The 13,093-nt window shown below is 39.3% G+C and overlaps 1 protein-coding gene across 9 annotated transcripts in view; it reads right to left on the reverse strand.

Moving 5' to 3' along the window:
- The window catches only part of LOC138763731 (uncharacterized), a 52,004-nt gene that overhangs the window by 289 nt on the left and 38,622 nt on the right, over positions 1-13,093 (reverse strand). For 7 of the 9 annotated variants that reach the window (XM_069938403.1, XM_069938397.1, XM_069938399.1 and 4 more), the window contains exon 7: positions 2,989-4,101. The exons of 1 other annotated variant lie outside the window; for it this stretch is intronic. In XM_069938403.1, the coding sequence (XP_069794504.1) occupies positions 3,475-4,101 (627 nt within the window). In that variant the 3' untranslated portion in view covers positions 2,989-3,474. Of the gene's footprint in view, positions 1-2,988; positions 4,102-13,093 lie in introns of those variants that run through there. One more of the 9 variants, XM_069938406.1, reaches the window with a different exon arrangement.

Genomic DNA, 13,093 nt, shown 5'->3' on the forward strand with positions numbered 1-13,093 from the left:
ATAGGTGCTATTATGATGCTCTAGGTAATGAACAGTAATTGTTAGCTTCTCAAATTTCCTCTTCACCTCTTTCATGGAGGAACCCATCCCCCCCAACTCCCCCACCCCCACCCCCTTTTTTGCTCAGGATCTGTTCGTGGTTTGATCTGTAGAGATTAGAAAAACACAAGCAAAAATAGGCCATTCAATGAATAATGATAATCTGCCATTCAAGCCATTAATGGCTTACTTTCTACCTCCATCTCAGAGGATAGGTTCATGACCAATATCTATCGTAAGATCACTGATTCTGACACCCGTGGTCACAGAATCATGATCTAATACAACACAGAAATTGGACCTTTGGTTCACCATATCTATGCTGATATTTTTTCCCACTTGCACTAATCTCATCTGCCTGCATTATATTTGTTTCCACCCATGCCCTGCCCTGCCTAAATATTTCTAAAACATAGTAATTCTGATTCCCCCACCTTCTTCAGCAACGTTTCAGATTTCAGCTACTCTCTATATAAAAGAAATTGCTCAAAACCTCTTTAAAATTCTTTTCTCTCACTTGGATACCCTTATTTTTGATACCCTTACCATGGGAAAAGTATTTTGAATGAACTCTGTCTTTGACTCTTATAATTTTAGATACTTCTACCAGGTCCTCAACCTCCTTTGCTTCAGGGAAAACAAGCCCAAAACTTTGAATCTGTTTCCAGTCCAGTCAGAAACCTGGTGAATCTCTTTTGCACTCTGTCCAGTGCAACCATATCCTCCTTCTAGTGTGGTGACCAGAACTGCACATAATACTCTGTATATCTAACCAAATTTTTGTGATGTTTCAACATTATTTATGTTGCCATTTTCAGACATCTATTCACTTGAACCCCAAGATCCCCCTGTTCACCAACATTGATCAGCATCCTTACCAGAGTTGTCAGAATACAACATGCCCTATTTATTTTTGAATTCCCAAAGTGCATCATCTCACACATTATCTCTACAGTTGTTGACAATGTCTCATCAATTTTTCATACCTCCCCTATTATTCCTCCGTACTCACTTTCTACACCACCTTCAACAGATCATTTTCTACAGTTTCTAAAATGTTTAATAAAATCCCACCACCTGACATGGTTTCCCCTCCCCCCCCTGCCCTTTCTACATTCCAAAGACACTGTTCACCTCACTCGTGAATCTCTACTTCATTTCTTTTGGTACTTTCTTATACAACACATAAGGATCAGCATCTGTCTTTTTACCTGTTCAGAGAAACCAGTAGTCCTCCAAGTGGCCCACTGATACTTCCTGAAACCTAGTGAACTGCATTGGGTACTCATGATGTAGTCTCCACTACACAGGAGACATCAAACCTACTCTGCAGGGGAACTTCAAGTTTTCTGTCACTTTAATCACACTCCTACTCTGTCCTATTTGTGGCTGCTTGAACTAAAACTTAATGTAAACTTTAGAACAGTTGTACATTTTCTGTCTGGGCTTTTTTCAGCCTTGTGGACTTAAAATTAAATGTAGTCCTCTCAAGTAACTCATTTTCTCTGTATCAGAACAGGTCAGTATTGCCAAAAATTAACTGTGCTTATAATTTTTTCTCTCCCTATCAATATCACTTGATTTCCTCACTATTTTCTATCACTTTGATCTGTGTTTAACAGCTTTTATTTGCCACCTTTTTTTTTTAGTTTTTAACAGTCCTTATTAACTTTTTAATCGGATAGGTTCACTGACACCTGATTCCCATGGCAAACCTAACCTTACCCTGTCACAAATATTCCTTTTGTCCTGAACATTTCTTCTCAGCAACTTAAAACCAAGGTATTAAACAAGAACATCTGCTGATGTAGATGCCTAGTGCAATACAGCAAAGTGCTGGAGAAATCCGGCAGGTCGGGCAGCATGACCTGCTGAACCTTTCAGCACTTTCCTCTTCTGCAACTTAAACCAATCTTTTCCCCATTTTCCCACTTCAAAGAAAGCGATTTTGAAATGAAATGTTAACTCTGTTTTTCTCTGGACTGATGCTGCCTGATGGATGAGCTCAAAACTTTCTGCATTTTGTTTTTATTTCGTCCATTTGCAGTTTAATTTTTTTCCACTTTTTGTTGGTTCCTCAATATGGAATATTTATGGGATGTTCTTCCATCCTGCCACTGCTAACCTTATTTTCCCAGTCAATGCATAAATCCCCATAATTATTGTCATGTCCTTGTTATACATGGCTCTCTTTTCCTGATTTATACATTGCCACAACTGTTGGGAGATTTTGTGCACAATTCTCATGAATTTTTTCAATTGCTTATTGCTTCTTGGCTCTGCCTAATTTGGCTTTTCACATTTCAGAAACAACTGAGTGTAGGAGCAAACAACTAAGAAAGTTTCTCTCCATCAAAGAATATATTGTGAAGTAATATAAAATAAAATTCTGATATATGAAATACTGAGATTATGAAAATTTTTATATATGTATTTCCTCTTTTAACTTTTGAAGAGCTTCAATATTAAAATTGCAGTTCCCTTATTTATAAATCCCTTAATCATGTCTTGCTACCTCTGTAATCTGTTTATAATCCTACAAACCTCTGAATCACCTAGTCTCCAGATTCCAGCCTTCTAAATACCCCTGAATTCAATTTTACACCATTGGGCAGCTTTATCTTTTACTGTGGATTCTTTAATTTTTCAAAAATTGTCCCCCCCACCATAATCTCTCCATCCTCTCTACATCTCTTTCTTGTGTTAAAGTCCTCTTTGAAACCCAACTCTTTGACCAGGCCATATAATCTCTTGACTTGACTCTGTTTAATTTTATTTGATAATGTTCTGTAAGTTGCTGTTGTTTTAACTAATATTATGGAACCTAATAATTAATAGTCTCATGATGTAATTTATAAGTTAAGAATTTCTTGCGCATGCCTCGGTTGATGTAAGTATTTTTCGCTTTTAGCTTAGAAAAAATATAATTTCAGAAATTCTTCTTGTTACCTGCATCGGCCTTTGGGACATTGAAGGAACCAAGTTCATATTTTTTCAAAACCCTTGTTCACATGACTAGGTTCTTTTCTCTTGAAACGTGATTGAAGATTCGAGCACCATTGCTTCCTTCATGTCTTTGTCTTCCATTGATTGATTATCCACTAATTTTCCCCTAAGCTTTCTAATGTTCAGTGAAGCTATAAGTGTTTTCAAGAGTGAAGAGATTGTAAAGTTTTCATGTTTTGGTGCAGGTGTAGCCACAAATTCAGATCTGATGATTGTGCAACACCCTAGATGTTGCTTGGGCACCGTGATCTGTGGTTATAGATCCTGGTGCACTGCCTTTTGACTTTGCCTTTGAATATATGATTGGTGAAGGCTTGGATTTTGATTTTGGGTCGAGGTCCTCGTGGGCAATTGAGCTTATAGACATCATGTTAGTAGTACAGGAGAAGGATAAAGATAATTTTGGAGCTGGAATAGAATCTCCATGATTCAGTCCAAATGCAGAACTTTTTGATCATTTGTATTTTTTTCCTCTGAGCGCTGCAATGCCTTGACAGCCAAATGGAACAAAATCTTATTACTCATTGTAATTTTGGATCGATACGTCACACTAATGTCTTTGTTCTTCAGGTTTTGTTCTCCTGCCAGGGCCTTACAATTTATGGATTCTTTCACAGTTCTATGGAGGGGTGAACTAGTGTTAAGGGGCCTATTTGGGAGCACCACACATGGTGCAGCATTTAAGGTACTTGTGACATTTTTGTGCACCTCTGGCAAAGCTCGGTCAGATGCGACATTGTTTTGCATTTTGCTGAGTTGGTCTTCCATTTCACAAGTCTGGGTGGTTATACTCTTCACGTGCTGTTTTGTCTCCAAAGGTTTGATTGTCCCATCGTCTGCCAATAAATATATACATTGGTGCTGTGATTTTGTGGATTTTCTCATTGATTTTACAGGCAGTTTCAATGGTTTATCAACGGACTTTAATATGTCATGTGATTTTGAGCTAGATTGTGTATTTACAGAACTAAATGAATGAAGGCCCCCTAAATCTTTGATTTTTTCAATTTTTTGATTCCAAGAATGAAGATCAAAAGGGCACGATTCATTTTCAACCTGATTAAATAAAAAAGGAGAACAGAATATTTCTGCTGTTATTGAAAAGAAATCTTACATTTGGATCTTCCACATTTATTTTGCTCCACCAATCCTTTATTTATGTGAACCGTGCAGAACTAAGCCACACTAGCAGAGAAATTTGATGGATTTGTGTCTAACTGCCAGGCAGTAGATAACTTACCTGACTTTGTAAAGGCAGGGATAATCCATATAATTATTCAAGATTGCAGTGTTATGTCCCATCACACAGAGCTAGGCATAAACATGATTTGCAGTATCCAAAACCAAAAACACATTTTAATAAAAGGGCCTAACACCTGTGTGTAGCCTCATATATTTGGAACGTTGATCGCAATTGAGAAGCAGAGGGTTGAGGTGTGATGGTGTGAGCAAAGGATGTGGGAAAGCACCTCCCCAGGGAGAATTAATTAATAACTGAACAAAAAAAGTTAACATTTTTTCATTAGTTATGTTATTTTAAGACTTACCTGCACAGTTTGACTATGGCTGCGAGAAAGGGAAAGCCACCAACAACTAGAAAATTAGCTTTAAAAGAAGTTTCAATATTTGAAAAAAATTGGGCCTTCCTCGACTGCTGTGCCTCAGGCTAGATTTTTTCCTCCTCCACAAGTGACAAGAGTGATGGGTAGCAAGAGTTCAAGTGACCTCGGCACCATCTCTTTGGGGAGCCGAAGAAGATGGCACCGGTGTCCTGAAGAAGACTATGGAAATACAAAACTTGCAAGAACAAGAGCACATGCAGAAACTTTTGCGATTGCGCTGAACAGATCGGTCAGAATTCCAGTGGGAGACTGAAAAATCAGCTCTCACTAAGGTTGAATTTCAAGACCTTCCCCCTTGTATGTGGAGGCAAAAAGAGGAAGATCAAAGAAGACAACTGGAGAAGGAGACAGAAGACCAATACCAACAGGCTTAATTCCAAGAAGAGGCAGTGCAGGCAAAGTTGCCTGAAGTTAAAGGGCAATTGATGACTCAGTTGCAAGCAATGAGTCAGAAAATAGATTTATAGTATGGACCTATTAGATGTGATTTGAATATGTTAAAGGAAAATAATTAAGGAAGAGATGAAGAGTTATGTTAAAGTGGTTGATAACGTTAAAACGCAATTTTAAAAAGTTGAAGAAAATTTACAAGAATATCATGATGAAGTGGATCAATGTAAGGATGTGGTTAATAAGCTTGAAGATTCAGTTATGGCGTGGAGTGTTGAACTTTTATAAAAATTTGATACACTAGAGAATCATAGTCAATGAAATAATATGAAGATTGTTGGATTGCCAGAAGGGGTTTGAAGGTCCTAATGCAATGCAGTTTTTTTCAAAAATAGATTCTGGAGAATTTGGGACCTGAAAATTTCCAAATGGTCTTGAAATGGATAGAACACATGGAGCACTTAGAAAGAAACCATTGGTGGGTCAATTGCCACACTCAGTTTTGATTAGATGTCTTTGTTATCAAGATAAAGAGACTATTTTGAGAGGAGAGGTTCAGAAAGCTCATCAATTTTGGGGCCCTTTGATTGTGGTTGATGAAAAGATATTTTTTAATGCAGATCTTAGTGTGAATGTGGTGAAGAGGAGAAAGGAATTTAATCCTGTAAAGTCTGGAAGGAGGACTATAAGTTTTCTTTTCTCCATCCTGCAATACTTAAAAAAGGTTTTCCGGGGAATAATCAGGCAAAAATTTTTGACAATGAAATGGAAGCTTTAGAATTTGCGAATTCTCTTCCAAATAATAAAATGGACCAGCAAGTTGATTTATTAACAGTAGGCATATGACAGATTGAGAAGTTGCAAATGTCAGATAAGGGGATGTTACAGCAGGAAATTGCTCACCTTGATGACTATTCAAAAATTGTTTTTTTTTCTCGGTTTTTTTTCCTTCTCCTTCCCTAGCTGTGAACCACCTGCACAAATGAGGGTGATAGTATTGATTTTTTTTTTTTTGCAGGACTTTTTTTGGGGGGGGGGGTAGTTTGCATTTTTTTCTCTTTCTTTTTTATATTTTTATTTTCTTTTTCTTGATGGAGATGCCAGGTGTAGTTAATGATTTTGTGATGTGGGAGGCCTAAGAGGAGAGGCAGAGGGGAGTTACGGATTTTCTGAACTTAATCTAATGGCAAATAGTAAAACTTTGAATTTTATAAATTATAATGTTAATGGACTTAATAATCAGATAAAAAGAAAGAGGTGTTGGCTTATTTGAAGAAAATTAGAGTTGATATTGCTTTTTTACAGAAACTCTTTTATCTGAGAAAGAGGATCAGAAATTCAAAAGAGATTGGGTTGGACAAGTGGTAGCTTCTACTTTTAACTGTAAAGCAAGGTGTGTGGCAATTTTATTTAAAAAAAGTTAACTATTACAATTCATAAAGTGATTACTGATCCTGTGGGATGGTTTGTATTAGTAAATTGTCAAATTTATTATGAAGATTGGATTTTGATGAACATTTATGCACCAAACATAGATGGTGAAGGATTTATTAGAGCTACATTTATGTATTTAGCTGAGACACACCAAAGAAAATTGGTAGGAGAGAATTTTAATTGCTGTTTTGATCCAGTTTTGGATTTAAAAAAACCCAAATCAATTACTCAAGCTAAAGCAGCAAAGGGAATTTTGAATGTTATGAAAGATTTGAATTTCATTGATATTTGGAGGAGATTAAACCCTAAAGAAAAGGACTATTCTTTTTATTCTCATAGACATTATAACCATATAACCATTTACGGAGCGGAAACAGGCCATGTTGGCTTTTCGAGTCCACACCAGTTCACTAGAACAACTCCACTAGCTCAAACCTCCCGCTCACCGCCAATAACTCTCTAACCCCCTCACCTCCATGTACACATCCAACCTTCTCTAAAATGACAGAAGGGTCCCTGCCACAACTATCTCATTCGGAAGTTCATTCCATTCTGCCACCACTCACTGAGTGAAAAAGCCACCTCTAATATTTCTCCTAATATTAACTCATGGCCTCTTGTTCCAACCTCCCCTGCCCTCAGGGGAAAGAGTCTGTTTATGTCTAGTCTATCTATTCCTTTCATAATTTTAAATACCTCTATCAAGTTCCATCTCAGTCATCTAAGTTCCAATGAATAAAGTCCTAGTCTCCTTAATCTCTCCCTGTAATCTAGATGCTGTAAGCCAGGCAACATCTTTGTAAATCTCTGCACCCTCTCCACCTTATCTATATCCTTTCTATAATTTGGAGACCAGAACTGAGCACAGTACCTCAAACCTGGCCTCACCAATGCCTTAAACAGCTGCAGCATCACCTACCAGCTCCTATACTCTATTCTATGATTTATGGAGGCCAGCATACCATATGCCTTCTTAACCACCCTGTCTACACAGGAATTCACCTTCAGTGAATTCTATACCATAACCCCCAGGTCCCTTTGCTCTTCTGCATGCCTCAATGCCCTCCCCTTAACTGTATATGTCCTATTCTGGTTATTTTTACTGAAATGCAACACCCCACATTTGTCAAATCTTTTAATAATATGGAAAACAGTAGATGTCAACCAACCCAAAAGGTCAACCATTTTTTTTTCCCTCACACTTATACTGCTTGATGGTCTGAGTTCCTCCAGTGGTAACTAAGATAGATTTATTTTTAATTTTGGCACAATTGCAAGGAAATGTTATGAATATAGATTATAAGGCCAGAATTTTAACTGATCATTTGCCACTTTTAATGCCATATTATTTTTGGAAAGGAATCAACAGTTTATAGATGGAGAGATAAAATGCCAAGGGTCTCTTTGGAAAAAATAACTTGGAAATATGAATCAAGGGGTTTACATCTTCCTCATTTTAATAATTATTATATAACAGCTCAATTGAGATTTATAAATGTATTATTTAGTTTACATAATATTCCAGCTTGGGCGCCTATTGAATTTAATGCAATAGGGAATATGAATCCCCAGGATTTTATTTATAAATGGAATTCTAAATTGCTATTTGGAAGTGGAGAATCATCTATTTTGTAACATTTGATTAAGTTGTGGAACAATATTGATAATGAAATTGGTATGAAATGTTTAATATCTAGGAAAATGCCTCTTTGTCAAAATAAGCTTATTCCTTTTTCAATGGATAACCAATTTTTGAGGATTTGGAGACAAAAGGGCATCAAGAGGATTGAAGATTGTTTTGAGGATGGGAGATTTATAACATTTGAAAGAATGAGGGAAAAAAATAAATGTACCTAGTAATACTTTATTTTGTTACTAACAAGTTTTTAAATCTGACAAAATAGTTCCTACTTTGGCATTACCTAATCAAAGTGAATTAAAATTGCTGATTTGTAACACTATTGTAAATAAATTTATTTCAGTAATGTATAACTTTTTTCAAACTAAGGCCCCCAGTATTGGAGTGCATAAATCAAGATTAAGATGGTAGTAGATTTAAATACTCAAATAAATGAAAAAGATTGGATGAAGTTGTGTAAGAATAATATGACTAAACTTATAATGTAAGATATAGATTAGTTCAATATAATTTTTTACATCAATTATATTTGACTCCACAAAAATTAATAGATTAAATCTGCCATATCAGATTATGTTTTAGATGTAGATCTGAGATTGGAACTTTTTTACATTCAACTTGGCAATGTCCTAAAGTTGGACAGTTTTGTAGGTAGGTAATCTTTGGGAACAAATTACAGGGGTCAAATTCCCACAGGATCCAATGTTATTTTTATTGAGTAATATTAAGGCTATAAGGTCAAAATTAAAATTAAATTTGTGTTAATTGCTTTAGCAGTTTCTAGGAAATGTATAGCAATATCATGGAAGTCAGAAATAGATTTAGGCATGGAAAGATGGCATGCAGAACTTCATAGTTGTATACCATTATCTCACTCATCATCTGTGAGATAAATAATGTTTTTGGAAAATATGGAGCCCATATTTATAAAATTTTGGTTTGCATGTATGGTTGGCTCTCTGAAGTCCTCACTTCTTGGTAACCTCCAATTGACTTTACAGTTTGAATGTTTTTATTTTCTTGGCATTCTCCAGATTTTATTTCTTTCTTCATTTTTCTTTCTTTTCTTTTAGGGGAGGGGGATGGGAGATGGGAGGGTGGGTAGGGGGGGTTGGGATGATATATACTACATGTACAATTACTTTTGAAATAATTTAGAATTGAATGTAATATAACTATTATTGTGGTTTAACAATTTATAAATGAAGTGTTCAAAAATATTTGAGAAGCAGAAAGTCTTTCTTTGAAGATTATGAGTCTGATTGTCAGATAATTAATGTATCAAAACTAAAAAGTTACAACTGCTGTTGATCTGTTGATGTGCAAGGTACAGACTAATATGTTGTGGATTCAGCATTGAAAATTTGCATTCAGAAGGTGTCCTAATCACATTTAGTGAGGTGCCAGTAAAGGCAAGCCTTGCATGTATAAATATTGTCAGAGAAAGAGGGGAGAGGGACAAAGAATACTACTCTCTCCCCAGAATGCTTTTGATAGCTGAAGAGGCCAATCAGGAGTTGTCAAACATGTCAACAACAAGCTACATTCTAATACAACTTAGACTTTCCACAATTAGGTTTCATGACACATTTTACGTTCGATCTCAATTTCATTGACCAGGGCTATGGAAAATTAGGATTCAGTATCCAACTACTTTATCCATCCATGTCCAACACATAGGTGTCAAACAGAAAGAAAATGTTCAGAGTGTTCGAAGTCTCAAGTTGTGCAATAGTAGGTTCTTGTGCTGATCACCACATATTCTGAATAAATGTCTGCCGTCAGGAGAAATGGGCATAGAAAGAGGAGATGTGTTAATGATTCTCTTTGTTGTACCAACTTCTTTGCTGTAACAAATGCAATCCATGGATTATATCTGCTGTCCAGATGGACCTACTCTTCTGCTATTCTTGATGCCAATTAATTCTGAATGCTGTCATGAGATACATATTATGGAAAATATACCTATGTACTATTCATTATATATTCTTTAATCCATTACTATGTAACAATTTACTACTTCTTTGGCTTGGCTTCGCGGACGAAGATTTATGGAGGGGGTAAAAAGTCCACGTCAGCTGCAGGCTCGTTTGTGGCTGACAAGTCCGATGCGGGACAGGCAGACACGATTGCAGCGGTTGCAGGGGAAAATTGGTTGGTTGGGGTTGGGTGTTGGGTTTTTCCTCCTTTGCCTTTTGTCAGTGAGGTAGGCTCTGCGGTCTTCTTCAAAGGAGGTTGCTGCCCGCCAAACTGTGAGGCGCCAAGATGCACGGTTTGAGGCGATATCAGCCCACTGGCGGTGGTCAATGTGGCAGGCACCAAGAGATTTCTTTAGGCAGTCCTTGTACCTTTTCTTTGGTGCACCTCTGTCACGGTGGCCAGTGGAGAGCTCGCCATATAACACGATCTTGGGAAGGCGATGGTCCTCCATTCTGGAGACGTGACCCATCCAGCGCAGCTGGATCTTCAGCAGCGTGGACTCGATGCTGTCGACCTCTGCCATCTCGAGTACTTCGACGTTAGGGATGTAAGCGCTCCAATGGATGTTGAGGATGGAGCGGAGACAACGCTGGTGGAAGCGTTCTAGGAGCCGTAGGTGGTGCCGGTAGAGGACCCATGATTCGGAGCCGAACAGGAGTGTGGGTATGACAACGGCTCTGTATACGCTTATCTTTGTGAGGTTTTTCAGTTGGTTGTTTTTCCAGACTCTTTTGTGTAGTCTTCCAAAGGCGCTATTTGCCTTGGCGAGTCTGTTGTCTATCTCATTGTCGATCCTTGCATCTGATGAAATGGTGCAGCCGAGATAGGTAAACTGGTTGACCGTTTTGAGTTTTGTGTGCCCGATGGAGATGTGGGGGGGCTGGTAATCATGGTGGGGAGCTGGCTGATGGAGGACCTCAGTTTTCTTCAGGCTGACTTCCAGGCCAAACATTTTGGCAGTTTCCGCAAAGCAGGACGTCAAGCGCTGAAGAGCTGGCTCTGAATGGGCAACTAAAGCGGCATCGTCTGCAAAGAGTAGTTCACGCACAAGTTTCTCTTGTGTCTTGGTGTGAGCTTGCAGGCGCCTCAGATTGAAGAGACTGCCATCCGTGCGGTACCGGATGTAAACAGCGTCTTCATTGTTGGGGTCTTTCATGGCTTGGTTCAGCATCATGCTGAAGAAGATTGAAAAGAGGGTTGGTGCCAGAACACAGCCTTGCTTCACGCCATTGTTAATGGAGCAGGGTTCAGAGAGCTCATTGCTGTATCTGACCCGACCTTGTTGGTTTTCGTGCAGTTGGATAATCATGTTGAGGAACTTTGGGGGACATCCGATGCGCTCTAGTATTTGCCAAAGCCCTTTCCTGCTCACGGTGTCGAAGGCTTTGGTGAGGTCAACAAAGGTGATGTAGAGTCCTTTGTTTTGTTCTCTGCATTTTTCTTGGAGCTGTCTGAGGGCAAAGACCATGTCAGTAGTTCCTCTGTTTGCGCGAAAGCCGCACTGTGATTCTGGGAGAATATTCTCGGCGACACTAGGTATTATTCTATTTAGTAGAATCCTAGCGAAGATTTTGCCTGCAATGGAGAGCAACGTGATTCCCCTGTAGTTTGAGCAGTCTGATTTCTCGCCTTTGTTTTTGTACAGGGTGATGATGGTGGCATCACGAAGATCCTGAGGCAGTTTACCTTGGTCCCAACAAAGCTTGAAAAACTCATGCAGTTTGGCATGCAGAGTTTTGCCGCCAGCCTTCCAGACTTCTGGGGGGATTCCATCCATACCTGCTGCTTTGCCACTTTTCAGTTGTTCGATTGCCTTATATGTCTCATCCAGGGTGGGAACCTCATCCAGCTCTAGCCTTAGGGGCTGTTGAGGGAGCTGGAGCAGGGCGGAATCTTGGACTGAGCGGTTGGCACTGAAAAGAGATTGGAAGTGTTCTGACCATCGGTTGAGGATGGAGATCTTGTCGCTGAGGAGGACTTTGCCGTCTGAGCTGCGCAGCGGGCTTTGGGCTTGGGGTGAGGGGCCGTACACAGCCTTTAGAGCCTCGTAGAAACCCCTGAAGTCGCCAATGTCCGCGCTGAGCTGGGTTCGTTTGGCGAGGCTAGTCCACCACTCATTTTGGATCTCCCGGAGTTTGCGCTGAAGATGGCTGCATGCGCGACGGAAGGCTTGTTTCTTCTCTGGACAGGATGGCTTTGTAAGGTGAGCCTGGTGGGCAGCTCGCTTCTTTGCCAGCAGCTCCTGGATTTCCTGGCTGTTTTCGTCAAACCAGTCCTTGTTTTTCCTGGAGGAGAAGCCCAGTACCTCTTCAGTGGATTGCAGTATGGTAGTCTTCAACTGATCCCAGAGGGTTTCAGGGGACGGGTCCGTGAGGCGGATTGCATCGTCGAGCTTTGCTTTGAGGTTTGCCTGAAAGTTTCTTCTCGCTTCGTCTGACTGCAGGTTTCCAACATTGAACCTCTTTCTGGGGGCTTTATTGTTCCTGGGCTTTGGTTTGAAGTGAAGGTTGAGCTTGCAGCGAACCAGCCGGTGGTCAGTGTGGCATTCCGCGCTAGGCATGACCCTGGTGTGGAGCACATCTCGTTTGTCACTTTCTCGCACCAGGATGTAGTCCAGGAGGTGCCAGTGTTTGGATCGGGGATGCATCCAGGTGGTCTTAAGGCTGTCCCTCTGCTGAAAAAGGGTGTTTGTAATGACAAGCCGCTGTTCTGCGCAGAGCTCCAACAGGATATGTAACAATTTACTACACTGTTTATGGAAAATATTCATGATCAGCCACAGTATGTGGAAAAGTTGGCTGATTATAGTATGTGTAGAATTTGCTGACTCCAAAGCCTGCTAACTTTAAAACATATGTCCAAAAAGAAAACATCAAGGTCATACATTCAAATCTAAGAAAATAATAGTGGTTACAGGCACCTGAAGAATAAGCATTCAAACAGGATGAGATCAGGAGTGTAACAGGAGATCAGATCGGAGAAG

Source organism: Narcine bancroftii, chromosome 5, assembly GCF_036971445.1.
Source record: "Narcine bancroftii isolate sNarBan1 chromosome 5, sNarBan1.hap1, whole genome shotgun sequence".
In the NCBI taxonomy this organism is placed as follows: Eukaryota; Metazoa; Chordata; class Chondrichthyes; order Torpediniformes; family Narcinidae; genus Narcine; species Narcine bancroftii.